Here is a 21,290-nt window from a genome sequence, read left to right as displayed (position 1 = left end):
GATAGACTGATTAGATCGATACCAACAACATGCTGATACTTGATGATGGACTGATATCAACAACATGCTGATACTTGATAGACTGATTAGATCGATACCAACAACATGCTGATACTTGATGATGGACTGATACCAACAACATGCTGATACTTGATGATGGACTGATACCAACAACATGCTGATACTTGATGATGGACTGATTATCTGATTGTCATCAATGAAATGACGAATAAAGAGTGACCAGCCAGCACGTGAGGACGCCAACAACGCCAACAACGCCAACAACGCCAACAACGCCAACAACGCCAACAACGCCAATCTCCCAAAGTTCGACCTAGTCATGCTACGGGAAAAGCGGTCCGAGCGCCGTTTGAGTCGTCCTGCTAGTAAATTTAACTTGGCATTCCTTGGGCAGGTGCGAGGGATTAGGGGGAGGTGGGGGGGGGGGGGGTTGGGTTCAAGGGTCAGCGTGAACAGTGGAAAAGGCCATACACGGAAATACATACCAGGTATACGGCGAGCGAATGCACATGCCGACATTAAAAGACGTTTACCGAGAAATGGACAACTGTTAGCCGCGGAGAAAATAGCCGCCGCCGCGGCCTGAGGCTGTCAATCAGGCGCTCGCCGCGTTCCGCACCTGCTCGCCACGGCCACGTAGCGCTGTTTGAATTTCACTCCGATGGACGGAAACAAACGTAGAAAGAACAAATACGCCAAAACGTCTTGTTCTTCCACGCTAGTCGCTAGGCTCTCAGATTGAAAAAAAAGATGGACGCCGTTTGGCGTTTTGCTTACATACAATTTAAGCTAGGTATTTTATTCCATTTTTATCTGCTAAACAACGGCTACAATTGGGATTGCTGGGGTCTACCACACTGGAATACACTTTACCGCCACCTATGGAGCTGGAGTGGAACTTCAACAACAACTCAAGACAAACTGAAATACTTCATAGAAGAACAGGAGTTGCTTTTTTTTTCCTGTTTCATGAAGGACACATACATTGGGGAAAATCTTCAATAATATTCCTTAATCAATGTTCATAAGTAGGCTTTTTATTAACAACCACTTTCATAAATAAACTCATCTTATTTGGAGCTGCAGCTGCCGGCTCAAACTCGCATTCAGACACGCAGCATACGTGCTTACGTGCATGCGTGCATACGTGCATGCGTGCATACGTGCATACGTGCATACGTGCATACGTGCTTACGTGCATACGTGCTTACGTGCATGTGTGCATACGTGCACGAGGATCAGGCCAGCACTTAATACAGTCAAGAAGATTTCATGTGACAAGCCTTATACAGCAGATTTATGGAATACACGTGTCCACGTTTAGCCTCGTAGCTACATGATAGCCACGTCCCTAATTAACTTCCTGGACGGAAGGTACAAACCAAAAGCCCGTTAGCCATAAGACGCACTTACTTGGAGATGAAGCAGAGCTGCCGGTCATCCAGCCATCTTTTATATTTGGCCACCAAAATGCCATAGTTGATGAATTTAGTCTGAAAGCGGCAATATTTATCCTCCAAAATGCAACTGTTGAGAGAAAAACAGCAATATTTCTATTAAATAAAAGAGATTGTTGAGAAAAAAAAACGTACATTTTGTCACAAAAGTGCAATCTTTGTCCACCAAAGTGCAAAAACAGGATTATTTCAATATCAATTTTCTTGAAAAAGCCTCTAAAAAGAGCAAATGAATGTAAAGATGTAGAGTTTTGCTCATTAATATCATTAATAAGCTACTAAATATTCAATTTAGCCTGAAAATGGCAGATTTGACCATTTGACCAAGATGGAAGCTAAGCTAGCTGGCTAACAAAATGGATGCTCTTGGCAAAAAAAGAACACAAAATGGCGTCCAGTCCCTCCTTTCTTTTGTTGCTCCTTTAATGACTAATTAGTGATTTTAATGAGAGCAAGGTGTCAGCTTGCTAAAATAAGAAGCCAACATTTCCTCTGCAGTCCGAGCTAACGCCGGCGGTTAGCATGCGAGCATGCGAGCATGCCCTTCCCGGGGACACAAGCTAGCGCCAGAAGAGAAAAGCCAGGTGCTAATATAACTAGCCCCCAAGCTAGCCGGGGGCCGGGGGCCAGGGGGGGGGGGTGTCTGTGCTGTTAACAAGCAGGCTAAAACCCAGCGGGGCCCGCTAGCATGTGTCGCCATGGCGTCTGCTAAGGTGTGATGTTTACACGAGCGAGCTAGCTGGCTACCGTTGATCTCAGCCCACAAAGCCGACTGGACGTGACGGCGAGGCTCCGGCCGCCACACCTCTGGGAGCTCGTTTGGCATTGACGGCGAGGCTCCGGCCGCCACACCTCTGGGAGCTCGTTTGGCGTTGACGCCGTTTCGACGACCACGCGCTTTATTAGCCAGCTGCGCTAAACGTGCACGCTAGCCGGCTAGCCACACATCAAAGTACGCTAGAAACAACAAATACCTACTTTTATCTTCAACATCTGCAACGGCCATGCCACTCAGCAGACCAGGGGTGTCCAAGTCCTGCCATGGGGGCTGGAGTTGTAACATCACCAGGAAAAATAATGTCACTTTGGTCACATAAAGTTGAAATATTCAAGTTTTTAAAGTCGGGATATGATGCCAAACTAAAGTAAATAAAATGATCATTTTTAGTTGCCATTTTATGACAATAATGTTGTCATTCCAAACATACACGGGATTTATTCCAGACAAAATGGGGTGGGGGGTGCTGGGCGCTATGTTGCTAACGCTGATGTTGCTAACGCTGATGTTGCTAACGCTGATGTCGCTAACGCTGATGTCGCTAACGCTATGTCGCTAATGCTGATGTTGCTATGCTGATGTTGCTAACGCTGATGTTGCTAACGCTATGTTGCTAATGCTGATGTTGCTAATGCTGATGTTGCTATGCTGATGTTGCCAACGCTGATGTTGCCAACGCTGATGTTGCCAACGCTGATGTTGCTAACGCTGATGTTGCTAACGCTAATGTTGCTAACGCTGATGTTGCTAATGCTGATGTTGCTAAGCTGATGTTGCTATGCTGATGTTGCTAATGCTATGTTGCTAATGCTGATGTTGCTATGCTGATGTTGCCAACGCTGATGTTGCTAATGCTGATGTTGCTAATGCTGATGTTGCTAATGCTGATGTTGCTAACGCTATGTTGCTAATGCTGATGTTGCTATGCTGATGTTGCCAACGCTGATGTTGCTAATGCTGATGTTGCTAATGCTAATGTTGCTAATGCTGATGTTGCTAACGCTATGTTGCTAATGCTGATGTTGCTATGCTGATGTTGCCAACGCTGATGTTGCTAACGCTGATGTTGCTAACGCTATGTTGCTAATGCTGATGTTGCTATGCTGATGTTGCCAACGCTGATGTTGCTAATGCTGATGTTGCTAATGCTAATGTTGCTAATACTGATGTTGCTAATGCTGATGTTGCTAACGTGTGCGATTAATGAAAATAAAAGTCACACTACTCACCTTTTGATGCCACCTGGCGAAGGCATCACGTGTCCTCTTCCTGGCGAAGGCATCACGTGTCCTCTTCCTGGCGAAGGCCTGGCACGTGTCCTCCTAACCCTTTTTAACTACCCCCCAAACATAAAGCCAAGTTCAGCATGATACTGAGTGACGTGCAAAGACCAAAAGGGTGTACTCACCACAACCCGCTGCCATATTTGACTCAGCAGCCAGGACAGTGACGGCATGTGTGCTGCTTTGCTGGTACTGTACGCCACAGTCTTTGGTTATCATCACCATTTTCCATGGTTTTTACTATAAAACCACACATCAGACAAACTCCTCTGAGAAGTCGACCCGGTTCTATCGGCGCCCATCCTTAGGGGGCGCTAGCTAGCAGGAATGTTGGATTGGCCTGTCAGACCCGGACTCTGAAACGCCTTTGAGATGAATGACTATTATGGGATGGAAGTCAACATGTTCCTGATGGACGCCGCAATGAAAGGCATCCAGGAAGCTGCCTTGCTTGAAGGTACCTATGTCACGCCGCTCGCTAGGACTGATAAACGATGGCGGCGGAAGAAGACTAATGATTGGAAATAACGTCCAGACCGATGGAGAGACGCCAGGCGGTGACATCATCCTCGGAACGACAGCTGCTTCCAATAGCGCCCCGTCGCGTTCCCATGACGCTCCGTAGCGGGACGTCCGCTAACGGACGCTGATTGGCTCGGGATCCCGGGAGAGAGGGAAGCTAATACGGATTTCAACACAACCATCGCAAACATTCTTATATATATATATAATATTTCATATATAATATTTCGACTAAAATGTAATTTGTTCCTCATGCTATCATGTCGGTCTGGTAAAATGATAACTTTATTCCATTTTTAGACAAAACAGCACTTTGGCCACCCGTAGCGTAGAAGCTAGCCACCATGCTAATAAGACAGAGAGTCCAAAGTAGATGAATGAAAAGTTTATTGATCTTTTTTACGTGCTTGGCACATGAATATTTACATATTTTAAAACGCTCCAACGCCAACATGGAAACAAAAGGAAAGAAAAGAAGAAGAAAGGTTTTGTTTGCTACGTCACACGTTTCTATAGCGCTTATGTTAGCTTAGCACTTCAATCAACTCCACACGTCACCACTTGGCTATTTCATAACTTTTCACACAACAACTTGGAAGCTTATTGATTGATTGATTGATTGATTGACTGCATTCTCCATCTTCTATAGATATCATATCAATATATGCTATTTAGCCTTCTTTCATTCATATGCTAGGATCCACTCCAAAATGGTGACGCCCGCCGGGACGCTTGGACTCGTCCAGTCGTCCAAAATGTCCGCCCCCCCCGTCCCCCCCGTCCCCCAACGGCCCGGACACGGGTCCGACGCTCACAGTGAAGCCGTGTTGTGACGTGATGGCGTGCGAGGAAGGCCGCCGCTAGCTAGCAATATTGCACCCGATCCAAACATGAAATTAAATAGTAGTTTGGACGCCCCCCCGGAGGCCTTTTTAAGAGGGGGGGGCGTCTTCACAAGCTAAAAGAAACAGACCATCCACCCCCCCCCCCCCCCCCCCCCCCTCCCCGCGCTCTTCTGGACTCCCGTCTTCACACCATGTGCATGGACATCTGGGAGGCGGAGCCATACTGGCGGCCATCACAGGCGCCGCCCCCCCCTTGCTGGCCGCCGCCGCCATTGCCGATCATGTGCACGGCGTCCATGTTGCCGTTAGACAGGTACTGACGCTCGCCGAAGGCGGCGGCGGGGGCGGGGGAGCAGAGCAGCCCCCCCTGGGGCTTGTCGGGGCTGGTGGCCAGGCGGGGGGAGGCGGGGAAGTTGTATCCGTAGAGGTTGTAGGGGTTGTGCAGGGAGAAGGCGTTGTAGGAGCCCTGCTGCACGTGGTGGTGGCCCCCGCTGAACATGTGCGCCGAGGAGGGGGACGAGCCCGACGGGGCGGACGACGAAGCGGCGCCGGAGCCGCCCCCCGCCTGCATGACATACTGGAGCTGGGAGGCCGGGAAGGAGCCCAGCTGAGCGCCGTAAGCATCCATCTTGGCCCCGGCCGCCCCGCCGCCGCTGCCGCCCCCGCCGCCAGTCACGCCGCCCTGCATGCCGGCGGCGATCAAGGAGGAAGTCCTCTGCGGCAGGAAGGACTCCGAGGGCTGGGCGGAGGCCACGCCGCCCCCGGCCGCCTGCAGGCGCCCGTAGGAGCCGTCGGCCAGGCCGCCGTAACCCTGCAGCGCCGCCATGTTGCTGCGGGCGCACGCCGGGTACTCGGTCAGGCCCAGGTTGCACAGCTGGCTCTCCCGGCAGCCCACGTTGAAGGTGTTGGGCGCCAGATGGAAGGCGGGAGGGGAGCAGGAAGGGGAGAGCAGGTGGGCCGCTCCGGAGGGGGAGGGCGTCCCCGTGCTGGAGGTGGTTGGGGACGTCCCCGTGCTTCCACCTGAACACACACAAAGACATGGGGGCTGAATGTGGAGCGGGAGGAAGGTGGGGGGCTGGGGGGGGGTTAGCAGCACATGCCTCTCATAAGCTCTGTGGCGGGGGGGGGGGGGGGTGCTAGAAATGTATGTGAAGTCATGTTTTCCTTCACTTTCACAGGGGCGCTGGGGGAAGGTGTGGGGGGGGGGTTAGTGGAGGGGTCTGGGGGTTTTGAAGTCCACGTTCACCCGTCACTCAGAGGCGTTTAAGCATAACAACGTCACCGTGACCTCTGCGCTGCGTTGTCAGGACGATGGGAGCGGGGGCGGGGGGGGGGCTCATGTAGTAGCGGTTTTGGTTTTATCGTGCCAAGTAAAAACCGGACCACGGAGAAGGAAGTCTTCCACTTGGACTTCTTTTGGCTAAGTTGCTGACAACGTTTGTTGTCTCTAAAAACGGCGTGAATCCGTTTAGACTTCCAATAGACTTCAGGATCTAATCTGGATTAGGATCAGTGTGGATCCATCAATCCACTTCCATAAAAATCCTCCACAGAAACATTTTTCCACGGAGTTCATTCTAAAAAATAATGAAAACTTTTTTTTTTTAACTAAGTAATACTTGTGTTGTTCTTATATATACTTATATATATACTTATGTATATATATATACTGGTTTTGTTATATGCGTGCTATATTTAGCTTTATATTTTATTACGTAAGTAAAAAAATACAAATAAAATTAAATGAAGTTTGTGATAAAAATAGTTGAAATAAAATTGTTATTTAAAAATATTTTTAATTATTATTTCTTACTATATATAGTATTATCAAAATCAATATACATATATTTAAAAACAGTCCTAGAAATAGAAGTAGTAGAAATAAGAATATTCCATCCATCATCAAACCAAAGTGAGGTGAAGTGAAGACGGCCTTGGGGGAGGTCTCTCCTGAGTGGGCGTCACTTAGATGAGGATGAGGATGAGGATGAGATGAGGAATAAACGCGTCAAGGTCACGAGCACGCCACGTTAGCGAAGGAGACGCCGCCCGTGTTTACTCACCCTGCTGCTTCTGCATGTTGGTGAAGTCTTCAAAGGTGAGCGTCCTGACGGGCGGTCTCCAGAAGGCGTAGGTCTCCATGATGGCCTCCAGACCCGTCCTGAAGGCACGTGGGATAGCATTGTTAGCGTCGTTAGCATCATTAGCTAGGACATGGCTGCTATCGCACCCAAAACAAGCAGGAATGGGCTTCGATTGACGGTTCGTGGTCGGCTTTAGCAGTAACTAGCAGACCACCACAATGGATTTATTAATAAAAAAAATAAATTATTAAAAATAATTTTTTTTTAATAAATAAAAATGATATTAATAAATAATTATTTTTGTTTATTATTTATTATTCCCACAATATTTGGACTTTATTCCCATTATAAAATCACTTTTTCCACAACCCAATAAAAAACACGCGCGAGCCACCAACGGCCCCTGGGCTGCAGTTTGGACACCCCCGAGCTCAAACCCGACACGGGCCGAGACATCAAGATGGCCGCAACCAGGCGGTGGGTCCCGGTGACGTCTGTTAGAGGAAATTCAAGAAGAAAGGTGGCCACAAGACGAAAAGCCATCGAGAGGATGAGCTACGGCTCGCGGAAGCGTGGTCTGCATGGGGGTCTGCATGGGGGTCTGCATGGGGGTCTGCATCGGGAGACGGACGGCAGGGAAACCCGAGTCCGGCTCACAGGAAACCGGAGCCATTAAAAGCAGGCCGCTTTTTATTGCGAGCATAAATCTGCGTGACGTTTCATCTCCAGTGTGGACAAACCTGCAAACCCCCGCTAGCTAGTCGCTTGATTTACTTCCCCCCCCTCCGCGCGTCAGCCGCCACCTTCGGGGACCTCGTCTCCCGTCACTCCAGCACGGGTGTTGTTTTAGGGCCGCCACTTCCCCCCGCCCGCGGCCGCTCGTTAGGGCGGACGGCTAATTGGCATCACTGTGCTCATTCATGCTGCTAGCGGGACCCAAAGCTAACAACGTCGCTCCAGCAGATGCTAACGCCACCTAAATCTCCTACAGCTCAACTAGCCTGGTCCGAGGACTTACGGTGTGCGGGGTCCACCTTGGACGTCCGTTTCAAGTGACTTGAACCTGGAATTTTGGTAGCTAACGGAATACGTTAGCGGTAAACGCGTGAAAGACAAGACATTTTTGAGTCCCAGTTTGAATCCGACTGCGTTGACTTTTGGTGGGCTTGTGAGGATTTAGCATGCCAACTTTTTTCATGACGTGGGGGCATTTTATGCTAACAACTTCATCATAAGTACCTTTTTTTTTCCTTTCTTCTCAAAATCTTAGATTCCATTTTTTTTCAATGTGGACTAGTCGGTCATAGTATCTATGGTGGGCATCTCCAACGTTCCGTCGGCGGTGCCAAGTCCGAGCATCAAAGCCAAAAGGCTGAGATGAAAGTAGCAACGTCATCTCCCATCGTGTTATCTTCTCTGGTCTTCCCGACGTCCGCTCAATCGACGTCCATCAATCACGCACAAAAAAGTCTATTGTTTGAAAAAATCAAAAATGATGTCTGGAGAAGAGAATAATAATTGGGAGCAGATGGGGGGGGCTCTTTGAAGCGCACGCCCCCCCACTGGCACCTCCATCCTTCACTGCATTCAAAGTGCTGAGAGAAGAAACGAGGACGGGCGAGGAGAGACGAGGGAAGCGGTGGAACAACGCTCAAAATAAACGTAGCGGCGTATTTCCGTGGTTCGCCCCAAAGTTTGGCTACGCAAACATGGAGGACGTTCACCAAAACCTTGGCCAGGAAAACCGTTTGGACGACAACAATATCGGGAAACTTTTGGTCGCCATGTTTTGGTGGTACGAAAACCGAAGTGGGAAGAACTTTTAGCCAAAAAGCCAATCATACAAAAACCGATGTTTGACTTTAGGAGCGGACCAATGGAATTGTGCGTAAACGTAAAAAACATTTTAAAAATACGTTTGGAAAGTTTTATTGGCTAAATTAGGCAAACTATGAAATATCCTGATACTTTTGGTCATGATGTTTATTCCCAGCTTTTTATTGCCAAGTCGTGTACTCTGTGTGTACACGACATGAAGAATACCGTGGTCAGGTACTTTCAGCGCTGATATGACGTACCTGTTTCTGCCAGAGTCCCGAAAACCTTTGGCAAAGGGGTTCCGGTCGATCTTTAGTCTGGTGATCTGTAAAGCAAGAACCCAAACATGAGCGACAGGCTGGGACCGGGACCGGGACCCGCTCCGGTCCGGTCTGAGCTAGAACGGGCCGGCTAACCTGCTGGTTCTGGTAGGCGGTGACGGTGGTGAAGACGGTCTCGGGGAAACTGAAGGTCTTGACCCCCTCGCCGCTGGGCACCGGCTTGTTGGGCGACAGCTCGCTGCTGAAGTCCTTCCTGATGACGTGGACTCGGGGCTGGTACTTGTGCATGGAGTGGAGGATGATCTGCCGGGACAAAAACACCAAAGAACGGCATGAAGATCGAGCTGGTAGAACACCATCTCAGGGAGCGCTCGCTCTGGGAACGTATTTGGAGGTACTTGTATGGCTACCTCTATACTTGATAGTAAACATGAACATGACATGACATATCAATACGCGCTAATCTAGCCAACTAGACCTAGCCACCTAGACCTAGCCACCGGTACCGAAAGTCCCAAAGGTCCCAAACATTCCAAAGGTCCCAAACATTCCAAAGGTCCCAAAGGTCCCAAACATTCCAAAGGTCCCAAAGGTCCCGAAGGTCCCGAAGACAAGAGGAAAGAACATGAAAAGAACAATAGACAATAAAACAACATGAAGAAAGAAAAGTACATGAAAGAAAATACAAAAACAAAAAAGCAGAAAAAGGAAAAAATGAAAATCAAAGTTCCCCAAAAAGAAAATAACATAAAAAATAGAAAAAAGGAAAGAAAAAAATGCAGATAAATGAAATAAATAAAAAACTAAGACATTAAAAATGACAAAGAAAAAACGAAAAACTGAAGAAAAAAATGAAAAAAATTAAAGAAAAGCAAAAAGAACAGAAAATGAAATAAGGACCAAAAAGGGAAAGAAATGAAAAAGAAAAAACGAAAGAAGGAAAAAAGGAAAAAAGGAACCAAGGAGCATCTCTGTCAAATCCACTATTTACAAAAGTCACTTCCTGGACAGCGCCGCGCTTCAACGAGGCTGCGCTTCAACGAGGCTGCGCTTCAAGGAAAGCATTCCAGTGGGAACCCCAGCCAATGAGAGGCCGGGTCCTGCTCGTTAGCGAACCCCTGTGGTTGCCGGTCGCTCTCATTGGGGAAAAAGCTGAGGTGGTTAGCATCTGCGTTTCTCCTCTCTCTTTGAATAGACCCTTGTTATGCTAGCGGAATTAGCTCAAAGTCAAATGAAAAAGGCTATAAAAGTGTGTTTATAAATAGCTCCTTTCTTGGTCAAGTTGGGACTAAAAGGGGGGGGGGCGGAGTCGCTGCCGGCAAAGCCAAAAACAGCAGACGAGGAGAATGGAGGATGCTAACAGCAGCACACACGTTGCTAGCCGAGCGCCAACGCCAACATTGTCATAAAAAATGAGGAAAAATCCCATTCAAAATGAAACGCCACAGCTAGAATCGCCAGAGCGATTACGTTAGCAAGCATGCTAACGTAAGACAGGAGGATGCTAGCTGTAGTCCATTCCACATTAACGCTGGGAAACACACGGCTCGCTTTCTTTTCCGACTCCCAATTCTCAGCAAAATTCATGTTTTATTTACAAACAAAAAACTTAAAGATTGCTGAGCTAGCTCGCTAGCTTTGAGCTTTATGTTCACACTAGCGTCTCCATTAGCAACCAAATTAGGCAGATATTAGTATGCAACATTAGATATTCATACTACAATGCAAAATAAGTGGCATCCCACAAGGTTGAGTTTTAGGGCCCCCGCCACTGAATATGGGACATTTGCTTCCAGCTGAACTGTAGGATATAAAATGGTTAGCTAGCTGGTTAGCTCGCTGGTTAGCTAGCAATAATATTCCTTACGTGTCCTTGGTCGTCCAGCTCGTTGTTGGTGAGCTTGAGCTTGTCGAAGCTGACCACCTGCCTCATCCACGTGTCCCCCGACGCCAGAGAGTCCGGGTGGATGTAGACGCGAGGCGGCACGGGCGAGTCGGCGTTCCCCGCCACCATCCACTTGGAGCTGTGGTACACGTACCTGCAACGCCAACCGGAGAGGCGCGTCAGTGTCACAACCGTCAAACGGGCCTTCTTTCGTGGCTTGGTTGAAATAAGCCAAAATAAGACAAAATAAGACAAAATAAGACAAAAATAAGACAAAATAAGACAAAATAAGACAAAATTAGTCAAAATAAGACAAAAATAAGTCAAAATAAGACAAAATAAGACAAAATAAGACAAAAATAAGTCAAAATAAGACAAAATAAGACAAAATACGCCAAAATAAGACAAAAATAAGTCAAAATAAGACAAAATAAGACAAAAATAAGTCAAAATAAGACAAATTAACACAAAAATAAGACAAAAATAAGTCAAAATACGCCAAAATAAGACAAAATAAGACAAAAATAAGTCAAAATAAGTCAAAATAAGTCAAAATAAGACAAAATAAGACAAAATACGCTAAAATACGCCAAAATAAGACAAAATAAGACAAAATAAGACAAAAATAAGCCAAAATAAGCGCTAATCACTGAGAAGGAGCCCAGCGTTAAGCTAGCAATGAACTTGTGTCAATTGAGTGGAATAAAGTCAGATTGTATATTTTACAGTCATAACAAAATGAGAAACAAAACAAAATAAAAGGTGGAATTTGGGGAAATTAGCTAACGAAGGAATACTTTTAGAAATATAGAAATATTTCATATGATGGGACTAAAGTCCACATTAGAAGGACAACATTGACGGGTCCCGGCGGGGAACTTTGCACACAACTGCTTTAACCGCGACATGTGACCTTTATGCACACGCACACGCACACACGCGCACAAGTGTCATTTCCTGTTTGGAGCGAGACAAAGTGTGAAGGAAAAGTTCTAAACGTGATTGGTACCAGAACAAAAAGGCGTCTTTCTCTGGCCAACACGTGTTGGCGGTTAAAGCCGGCGCCGACCGACGGGACTGGAAGACCAGGTTGCTGTGGTCAAGAGGATTAAACACGCCAGCCGTAGATCCGTATGTCCGTACATCCGTATATCTGTACATCCGTATATCCATATAGCCATATATCCGTGTATCCGTATATCCGTATATATCCACGTGCAGCCTCAAAGAAATTATTTTCCAATTTGATGGCATTTTCTGGTGAAATCCTTCATGAGTTGTGGGGGGGTGCTCAAAATAAAATGTATGGACCACATTGAAAAACTTCCTAATCTGAGATTTCCAGACTAAAGTTGTAAATTTACACAAAGTTAAAAATGAACAAGAATGAAGTCCTAAAAAAAAGTAATGATAATAAATAAATAGGTAAAAATAAAAGAAGTACATTATTACCTTTGAACAAGGCCAAAGCCCCCCCCCCCCACCCCCCCATAGCTTTCTCAGGCAATGCCTGTTACCACCCACCGTTAAAATAATAGAGATTTTCAGAATAAAATCATAATTATTTATGACACTAGAGTCGGAAATGATTAAATGTTAAGTAATTTACTAAAATATTATTTTCCCTCTGACACGTATGACACACAAATTTATTATCAGAAATGTATTGCTTTATTTTCCTAAATTTATGACTTTTTTTCTCATGAACTTACAACTTTTGGGGGTGGGGGGAATTTATGATTATTCTTGTAAATGTATGACTTTATGATTGTAATTGTACCTTTTTTTCCTCATAAATGTCTGACTTTGTTCTCCTAAATGTACTCTGTATATTACTCTGTAATATGAAATAGACATATTCAAATCACATCATATCAAAAGAGAAAAGATCAATCAAATGAATTTTTGGTCATTTCACACAGTTATATCTCATTTGTATTGATTCTATTTGTCATTTATGACATTTATGATTTATGATATGATCATATACTGTATACTATATACTGTATACTGTACATATGTCTAGTAATGAGAAAATATGACATTCAAATACTTTTGCCGAAAGAACGATTGGTTATGATTTTATGAAATGATTCCAAGAGTGTGCCTTGGGCGTGGCCTTCACTCCAACTTTATTGCTAATTAGTACGTGAACGAGCCTTGTGGCGGTCCTATGGCTCGGACCGCCACAACCACCAGAGGGCGACCTAAAGCTCCGCCTTTATTCGGAGCGCCGGCGTCGGAAAGCGCTCCATAAATCTCCTTTGTTAGCCGACGTCCCGGCGTTCCCTCGTGTGGGAAAAAGAAAATCCCATCCCAAACGCGTCCGGCCACCCTGGGAACGTGTCGCCATCCAAGCCCAGCTATAAATTATCGACAAATGACGGCGTTGAGGCGTGTCGACGACTCCTCGAATAGTTTGCCACTGTCAACGCTTTTAATCGTTAGCGTCCAACGGCAAGACAAACGGCAGTGGCTAACGAGGAAGGATGCTGACTCATCCCACGTTCCCACGCCGAGTCCGCCCGTGCCACGTCAACGGGCGGCGTCTGCTAGTCAACAGCGGCAACGCGGTGGCGTGACCACGACAAAAACAAGGCGTCCTTCTCCGTCTTTGAGGTTCAACCTGAAGGCAGGTGGGCGTGGCCTGCACGCGGTGACGCAGCGCTAGTGCTCAGGATGGCGTACTGACGGCCATCTTTTTTTTTACTTCCAATTCTCTGCGCTGTCATGTCCTCAGTCTGGACCATACACACGGGACGACGCACGCTGTCTGCCACAGAGTAAGAAGATGTAGCAGGAGGGTTGGGCGTGGCCACCTTAGTCGCTGGACTTCACAGACCAATCAGAGTGGCGGGTCTCTAAGCCTCGCAATCCGGGACTCACCTTTTCTAAAGGCCGACCTGGCCAGCTGGGGTAGGCTCCAGCATAGCCCCGCCCTGGTGAGGATAGGCAGCATAGAAAATGGAGGGATGGACCTCACGACACCTAGCGTCTCACCTGTATCGCTTGTTGTCCACGGGGACGATGTCCATGGCGATGTAGTACTGCTGGTGGGGGTCCAGGCCGGCGATCTTGACACGCATGGCGGGGAACATCCTCCTGGTGGGGGGGGGGGAGATATTATTTTACATATACATAAACTCATTGCCATCATGATATGACTTTACTCTCATCATATTAGGAATTGATTCCATTAATATTAGGACTTTATTCCCTTGATAATATTACATTATTTCATTAATATTTTATAATATTTTTATTCCCCATCATATTATGAATATAAGCCCAAATTTCCAAAAATGGAAACTTTGTTTAGTTTTGTTTGTTTCTCAGAATATTATAATAAAAAAAGAATAATACTTACACTTGATGCTACTAAAACAATCTAGTTTTCCATCTAATATGAGAAGTGAAATACAAATATATGTGATACACGTTCTTTATCTTTCATTGTTTTATTTCTTTCAGTAGTCGTGACTTCACTTGACTTCACCTTCCAGCCTTGGTGATGATCATCTCGGTTCCGATGTCATGGAAGCGTTTCCACAGGTCGGCACACTGCAGCTCCACGTGGATCTCCTCCATGGACGAGGCCGCCGGAGGCTCGCACGGCCCCGCCGGAAGCTCAGCGGGGGAGCCGAAGGAACACGACGTCCTCTCCGCCAGATCCTCTCCGTCCGAGCCGGGACTCGCCTCCGAGTCTGGGGGGGGGGGGGGGTGAAGGCGGGATGAGGATGAGGATACGACATGGCGCTACCGGTGAGGATGATGACATCGACAATGATGAAGACTTCTCCCTACCTTGGAGGACAACGCAAGTCTTCCAAGGTCACCCTCAAAAACTTCACTTATTAACTTGACTTCTTTTTACACTTTCATGACTTCCTGTCTTTTTACACGCATCAAATTGTGACGATATTACAATATACCATAATACACTAATATACCATACTATACTAATATACCATACTATACCAATATACCATACTACACCAATATACCATACTACACCAATATACCATACTACACCAATATACCATACTACACTAATATACCATACTATACTAATATACCATACTACGCTAATATACCATACTACACTAATATACCATACTATACTAATATACCATACTATACTAATATACCACACTATACTAATATAGCATACTATACTAATATAGCATACTATACTAATATAGCATAATGTGCTATGACAATGGCTATTATTGGTAATGAGATCATTTCTAATGATGTTATTCATAATTCATATTCAACTCATTCAAATTGTTGACATTTTGTGGTTGTAAGCACATAAAAAGTACATAAAAGTACATAAAAAGTACATAAAAAGTAGATAAAAAGATCAAGATGTATTCCTCGCTATCTGATATTAATCTGAGATTAAACTTGTCCTGTTTTTGGCCAGTTAGGACGGCTACCGCTACTGGTCTTACTGGGAGTGTACAAAGTACACAAAGTACACAAAGCACACAAAGTACACAAAGTACACAAATGTGGCGTTCTGGCCAAAAGGCGGGAAAGATGAATATAAAAATGACATATTCATGAAAAAGATGATTTGTGTTATGGATTGTATGAAACTCAGCACTCCAACATGATGACGCAATATTGTATAATATTGCAATATAATATTCTCCTATTTTGGTATTTATCCAACATTAGCGTAGCGAAGGATGCTATTGTCTTTGGAATTCCCAACATTTGATGGCCTGGAATGTTGCCTTTTGTGGGACGACAGCCTTTTAGACGTTTGGTGAAAGAAGGACATTCCGCTAGGAAAGGATAGCATTTTGGGGGAATGTTGCCTTTTGTGGGACGACAGCCTTTTAGCCTTTTTTAGTCGTTTGGTGAAAAAATGGAAAGGTTATCAATTTTGGTGGAATGTTGCCTTGTGTGGGACAATTTGGCATTTTGTGGTATTCTCTTCAGAATATCTCAGATTTTGTGGCCAACATAGTATTTCATGGCTAAATATGATATTGTCTTTGAGAAATATCACATTTTTGTTGCGTAATGTGGCCCAATTTAGCATTTAGTAAAAGCTAATAGGATGGTCTCCTTTTGGGGTGTAAAAGTGCATCTTGGTGCCAAAAGCAGCTTGTTCAGAAGATAAACTGCTGTCGTGGTAAACGTTAGCTTTTAGGGATTTCTAGGGAATTCCAGGATGTGTAAATCAATGCCAAAGAAAAAGAAAATATGCATTGTTGTTTTGGAATGTTGCATTTGTGTGTCAAAACATTGTTGGCCGTATGTTGTGTGCATGTGTTGCATTTTCAGAGAGGGAGTTGTGCGCTGGTGCCGATGGGCGTAGTGAGGCGTTGGCGTACGACCCGCCAACAAACGGCCGACCCCCGTGAGGACTAACGTGTCGTCGGATAGCCACAGCGCTCCTTCCTGTTTGGGGCAGCTGAGCGATGGAGGCAGACCTAGTCCACAATCTGACAGGAAATACTTCCAGGAGGAAAAACCAAGGCCAAACAGAAGCTTGACAGTGCACACACACACACACACACCTAAGTGACCCACTGTGACCAGTCCATCCACTCCTGTAGTTTCATACTGAAGGTGATGAAAAGATTAACAACAGCCTTCAGGATGAAGAGGTGCCCTTTATTTCAGCTTTACACACACACACACACACACACACGCACACACACACACACGTATACACACACCACACACACACACACACACTTCAGCTGTTTTAATGAAGGCTAACGATGATAAGGCCGAGATGGGATTCCAAAGGATGATAAATCATACAAAATAATACAAATGGTATGGATGAACACCTTTGCATGATGATGATGATGATGATGATGAGCATGATGATCAGAATTTATCATTTATTATTTGTCATTTACCATTTATTGTTTATCATTTACCATTTATCATCTACCATCTATCATTTATCATCTACCATTTATTATTTACCATTTATTTTTATTATCTACCATTTTGTATTCATCATTTATTATTTACCATTTTTTATTTATCATTTACCATTTATTTTTTATCATTTACCATTTATTGTTTATCATTTACCATTTATCATCTACCATCTATCATTTATCATCTACCATTTATTATTTACCATTTATTATTTACCATTTATTTTTATCATTCACCATTTTGTATTTATCATTTACCATTTCTCATCTACCATCTATCATTTATCATTTAGCATTTTTTATTTATCATTTACCATTTCTCATCTACCATCTATGGTTTATTATTTACCAGCCTAGCAATGAATAAGAATTGGATTTCATGTGCAAAATCTAAAATAATCTAATAATGTAAAATGTAAAATGTAGGCCTGGTGCCGTCCTGTGGTGAGCCGACATCCAACACCCAACACCCAACACCCAACATCCAACATCGCCATAAAATCATAAAATCATAAAATCATAAAATCATAAAATCATAAAATCATAAAATCATAAAATCATAAAATCATAAAATCAAGTCAAGTATCCTATATTCTCGATGGAAAAGTACACATCTTTTTTGGTGTAGTATTGCATTTTTTTGTGGGAGAAAATATTATTTGGGGCAAAAGGTAGTTAAGGTAGTATTTCCTATGGAACGTAGATCATTGTTGGGTGGCGTCATATAGCATTTAATAATAATAATAATAATAGATTATTATTATTCCTCTTTGGAAAGCTGACATTGTTGTGCTGCCATGTTGCGTTTATGGCACAACAAGTTTAGCAGTAAAATCTCTTTGGAAAACACAACATTTCATATTTCATTTTATGGCAAAAGATGACATTATTAGTATTAATAATATACTAATATTAGTCTTAGTATTATATTGAGATAATACTAGATGATTCTTAAAGGACAACTTCATAAACCTCCAGCCTCTTCACCCTCACGCCGTCGACCTCATCGGTTCGGCGGGTGGGCGGCAGCGGCCTGGGACGGGAAACGTCTCGTGTCCCGGCGACATGGTTGCACGTGTACGTGTACACGCGTGTGGGCGACCAGGTGAGAGGTCACGTGTTCTTAGGATGGGTGACCTTAGGACCATGTTGTCCTAGAATGTTATATAATGTCTTATAATGTTATATAATGTCTTATAATGTTATATAATGTCTTATAATGTTATATAATGTCTTATAATGTTATATACTGCCCTAGAATGTTATATGTTGTCCTAGAATGTTATATAATGTCTTATAATGTTATATAATGTCCTATAATGTTATATAATGTCTTATGTTATATACTGCCCTAGAATGTTATATGTTGTCCTAGAATGTTATATAATGTCCTAGAATGTTGTATATTGTCCTGTAATGTTATATAATGTCCTATAATGTTATATAATGTCCTATAATGTTATATAATGTCCTATAATGTTATATATTGTCCTATAATGTTATATAATGTCCTATAATGTTGTATAACGTCTTATCATGTTATATGTTGTCCTACAATGTTCTACTGTCCTATCCAGTTCTAGGACAATCTAAAACAGGTTTAAATAACCAGTCCTGGCTTTTTTAATCCCTGATGTGGTTATGAAATATGGCATTTTTTTAAATCATGGACTAATAAAGTATTTGGCTTTTTGCTGATGAATGTTATCTGCTGTACAGTAAATGTACTTTATTCCATGGTAAAATCCAGTACTTCCGTGGTGTACTATAGCTAAATATTGTTTCCTTTGAATTGTCTTTTGTGGGAAAATGCAGCGCTGCAATTGTATAGAATACGTTGGGGGGGGGGGGTGTTTTTGCAGTTGAAAATTCATAATTTTAGTGGAAAGTAGACGTCTAAAGGTAATGCTTCAGGTTGCGTTTATATAGGCCGTATCGTTTTTGTAGTTTTTGTACATCGTGTACATAATTCCTTAGCAAAAGTATGGCGTTTTGCAAAGGAATCGAATGTTTTCTGTGGAAAATACCTTGTAGTTTCCTGGTGTGCACTGAAAACGAGTACACAAATATGGTAGTATTTTGCAGATAAAGCATTCTAGCGTTTTAGTGGCAAAATGAGGCGTTCTCGGGGTGTTTTTCCGACTAAGTAAAAAGCGTTTTTGCAGCTAAATGTGGTGTTTACAAAATGGATCCCGAAACCTAAATACTTCTTTCAAAAACCCGAAGACGTGGTCCCACTAGAGGACCCGCCTGCTTGAGCCAACCCCGCACGGACCCAGAGCCCAGACCCAGACCCAGACGGTTCTGAGGTGCGCACAAAGAGGCCGAGCGAGGCCGCAGAGAGGCCCGGCGATGAGGCTCTCTTGCCGGGCAGGCCGCCGCTCAGCAGCCCGCCGAGCAGCGGTATATAAATATATCTGGTACTACTGTTTCTACTGCAGTACTGCTTGTACTCTCTAGTACTATACTTTATTACCACTGCCGCTTTTACACGCACTATAGGCGATCTGGAAATGACATTATAGAATATAGCTACGTATATAAAATATGAAATATTCACTCACTGTTGCACGCCAGGTAAAAGGGATTATTTAAGTCTATTTCAATGTAATATATGATCATATATCATAATATGGAATAATATATGATAATATACCACATGGACGCCTTATGACGCTATAAAGTCTAGTTCTCCGTGGCTGGCGTGGAAATGAGGATCCCACGACTTCAGAGAAATCCCCAAAGTTGGCCGTCTTAGGTCCACGAGCGGGTCTAGACTACGCTTAAAGGTCCACGAGCGGGTCTAGACTACGCTTAAGGGTCCACGAGCGGGTCTAGACTACGCTTAAGGGTCCACGAGCGGGTCTAGACTACGCTTAAGGGTCCACGAGCGGGTCTAGACTACGCACGGAGCGGCGGTCTAGGTGGCGAGAGCGCGCGCGTACTGACCCGGGTCCATGTCCAGGCAGCGGGCCGGGTCCTCGGCGTCCCCCGCCAGTCCGTCCATGGCCAAGCGGATGTCCTTGTCGTCCCAGGCGCGCAGCTTCCTCTTCTTGCCGGAGCCGATGAGGGCTTCCACGGAGAAGGCGTGGGCTCTGGAGCTCAGCGCGGCGGCAGATCGCCTCCTCTCACTCATGTCTCCCGATCCACCCCGAGCGGTTCTGAGCAGGGAAACCCACTCGGTCCGTCCGCGCCAGGGATCGGGGGGGGGGCGAGAGGTCGAGTGGGAAGTTGTTCAAAGCTGGATAAAAAGTCGTGGGGAGGGAGTTGGGGGGGGGGGGAGAGAAGTAATCCCGCTAGAAGCGCTGCGTGGGACTTCCACGGGCGGCCATCGTCCTCGACTGTGACTCCTCTGATTGATACTCGCTTCTGGACCTGGACTACTTCTTTTTTTCGTTTTTACGGGAGGGGGCGAGGCCGCAGCTTTCCACCAATCGGGAGCGAGGACCGGAAGCGAGGCTCGCTGTTTGGACCAATGGGAGAGCGAGGAGACGGAGAGCCAAAAGTCTGCCGACCAATGAGATCATCGCCTCGGGCAGGCCGAGATGCCAAGAGCCGAGTATGAATCATGTCATCATCATCATCATCATCATCATCATCATCATAATCATCATCATCATCATCATCATCGTATTCATAATCACAAAATCATACCTGCTCGTCCTGACTTCCGGCCTGCTCTCGTCAGCTTCTTCCTGGACACGAGAGCAGGACACGTGGGGGTGTCACGCACGTGCACGCGGACCTGGACAGGTGGGGGGGGGGGGGGGGGCTCAATGAGGCGCATAAGACACTTTAACACTCCGACACGGCCTGTGAAAACAACACATCTGGCATGAAATATATAGCATCTATTATTATTATTATTATTATTATTTATTCAAAGCACATTTTCAATATATATATTTCAGTGATATTATCCACTAAACAATCCAACTATCGATTATCAAGTAAACAAAACCTTTAATAGCCGAAGTAGGCTGTACTAGATATTATTTACAAAGCATATTTTAATACTACATTTGAACAAACATGAAGTATTATGATTATCAATATAGCTCATCCAATAATGTGACAATGTTGTCAATGTTATGTTCGTTATGAAAGAAAAACATGTCAACAATCCTTCCGTTGAAATCGTGTATTAACTGCTTCCAAATACAAGAAATAGAAGAAATACATAAGAAATATACTTTATACTCCTTTATGGATTATTGTCCTGTATTGTCCTCGCTAAGACGATAACAATAACAATAACAAAAATCCATCCAAACATTTCATGTGGTGTAGTATCGGGGCTACAAAAGATTATTATTATGATTATGATTATTATTATTATGGCTGTATGCTTGTATGGATGTAATTCCAATCATCAGTAATAAACTTCCCTGGCTTATATAA

At 44.5% G+C, this 21,290-nt stretch overlaps 1 protein-coding gene across 1 annotated transcript; it reads right to left on the bottom strand.

Annotated features, from left to right (window-relative positions):
* Positions 1-5,074: 5,074 nt before the first annotated feature.
* On the bottom strand, positions 5,075-20,613 carry tbx15 (T-box transcription factor 15). Its single transcript, XM_058082831.1, has 8 exons — positions 19,839-20,613; positions 14,471-14,678; positions 13,975-14,076; positions 10,957-11,128; positions 9,225-9,392; positions 9,069-9,133; positions 6,970-7,067; positions 5,075-5,926 (listed from the first exon to the last, which is right to left on the bottom strand). The coding sequence occupies exons 1-8, from the start codon at positions 20,023-20,025 to the stop codon at positions 5,091-5,093; spliced, it is 1,836 nt and encodes a 611-aa protein (XP_057938814.1). The 5' UTR covers positions 20,026-20,613; the 3' UTR covers positions 5,075-5,090.
* Positions 20,614-21,290: the final 677 nt, after the last annotated feature.

The sequence above is a fragment of the Doryrhamphus excisus genome, chromosome 9 (genome assembly GCF_030265055.1).
Source record: "Doryrhamphus excisus isolate RoL2022-K1 chromosome 9, RoL_Dexc_1.0, whole genome shotgun sequence".
NCBI lineage: Eukaryota > Metazoa > Chordata > Actinopteri > Syngnathiformes > Syngnathidae > Doryrhamphus > Doryrhamphus excisus.
Note: the sequence above shows the minus strand (reverse complement) of the source record. Positions and strands in the feature narration are given on the sequence as shown.

Excerpts from the sequence above, each read along its gene's own strand:
- tbx15 (XM_058082831.1), bottom strand. The coding sequence starts at position 20,025 with ATGAGTGAGAGGAGGCGATCTGCCGCCGCGCTGAGCTCCAGAGCCCAC. Across the intron at positions 14,077-14,470 it reads ATCATCACCAAGGCTGGAAG|GAGGATGTTCCCCGCCATGC; the intron begins GTGAAGTCAAGT and ends CCCCCCCACCAG. Across the intron at positions 11,129-13,974 it reads GTGGACAACAAGCGATACAG|GTACGTGTACCACAGCTCCA; the intron begins GTGAGACGCTAG and ends TTGGCGTTGCAG.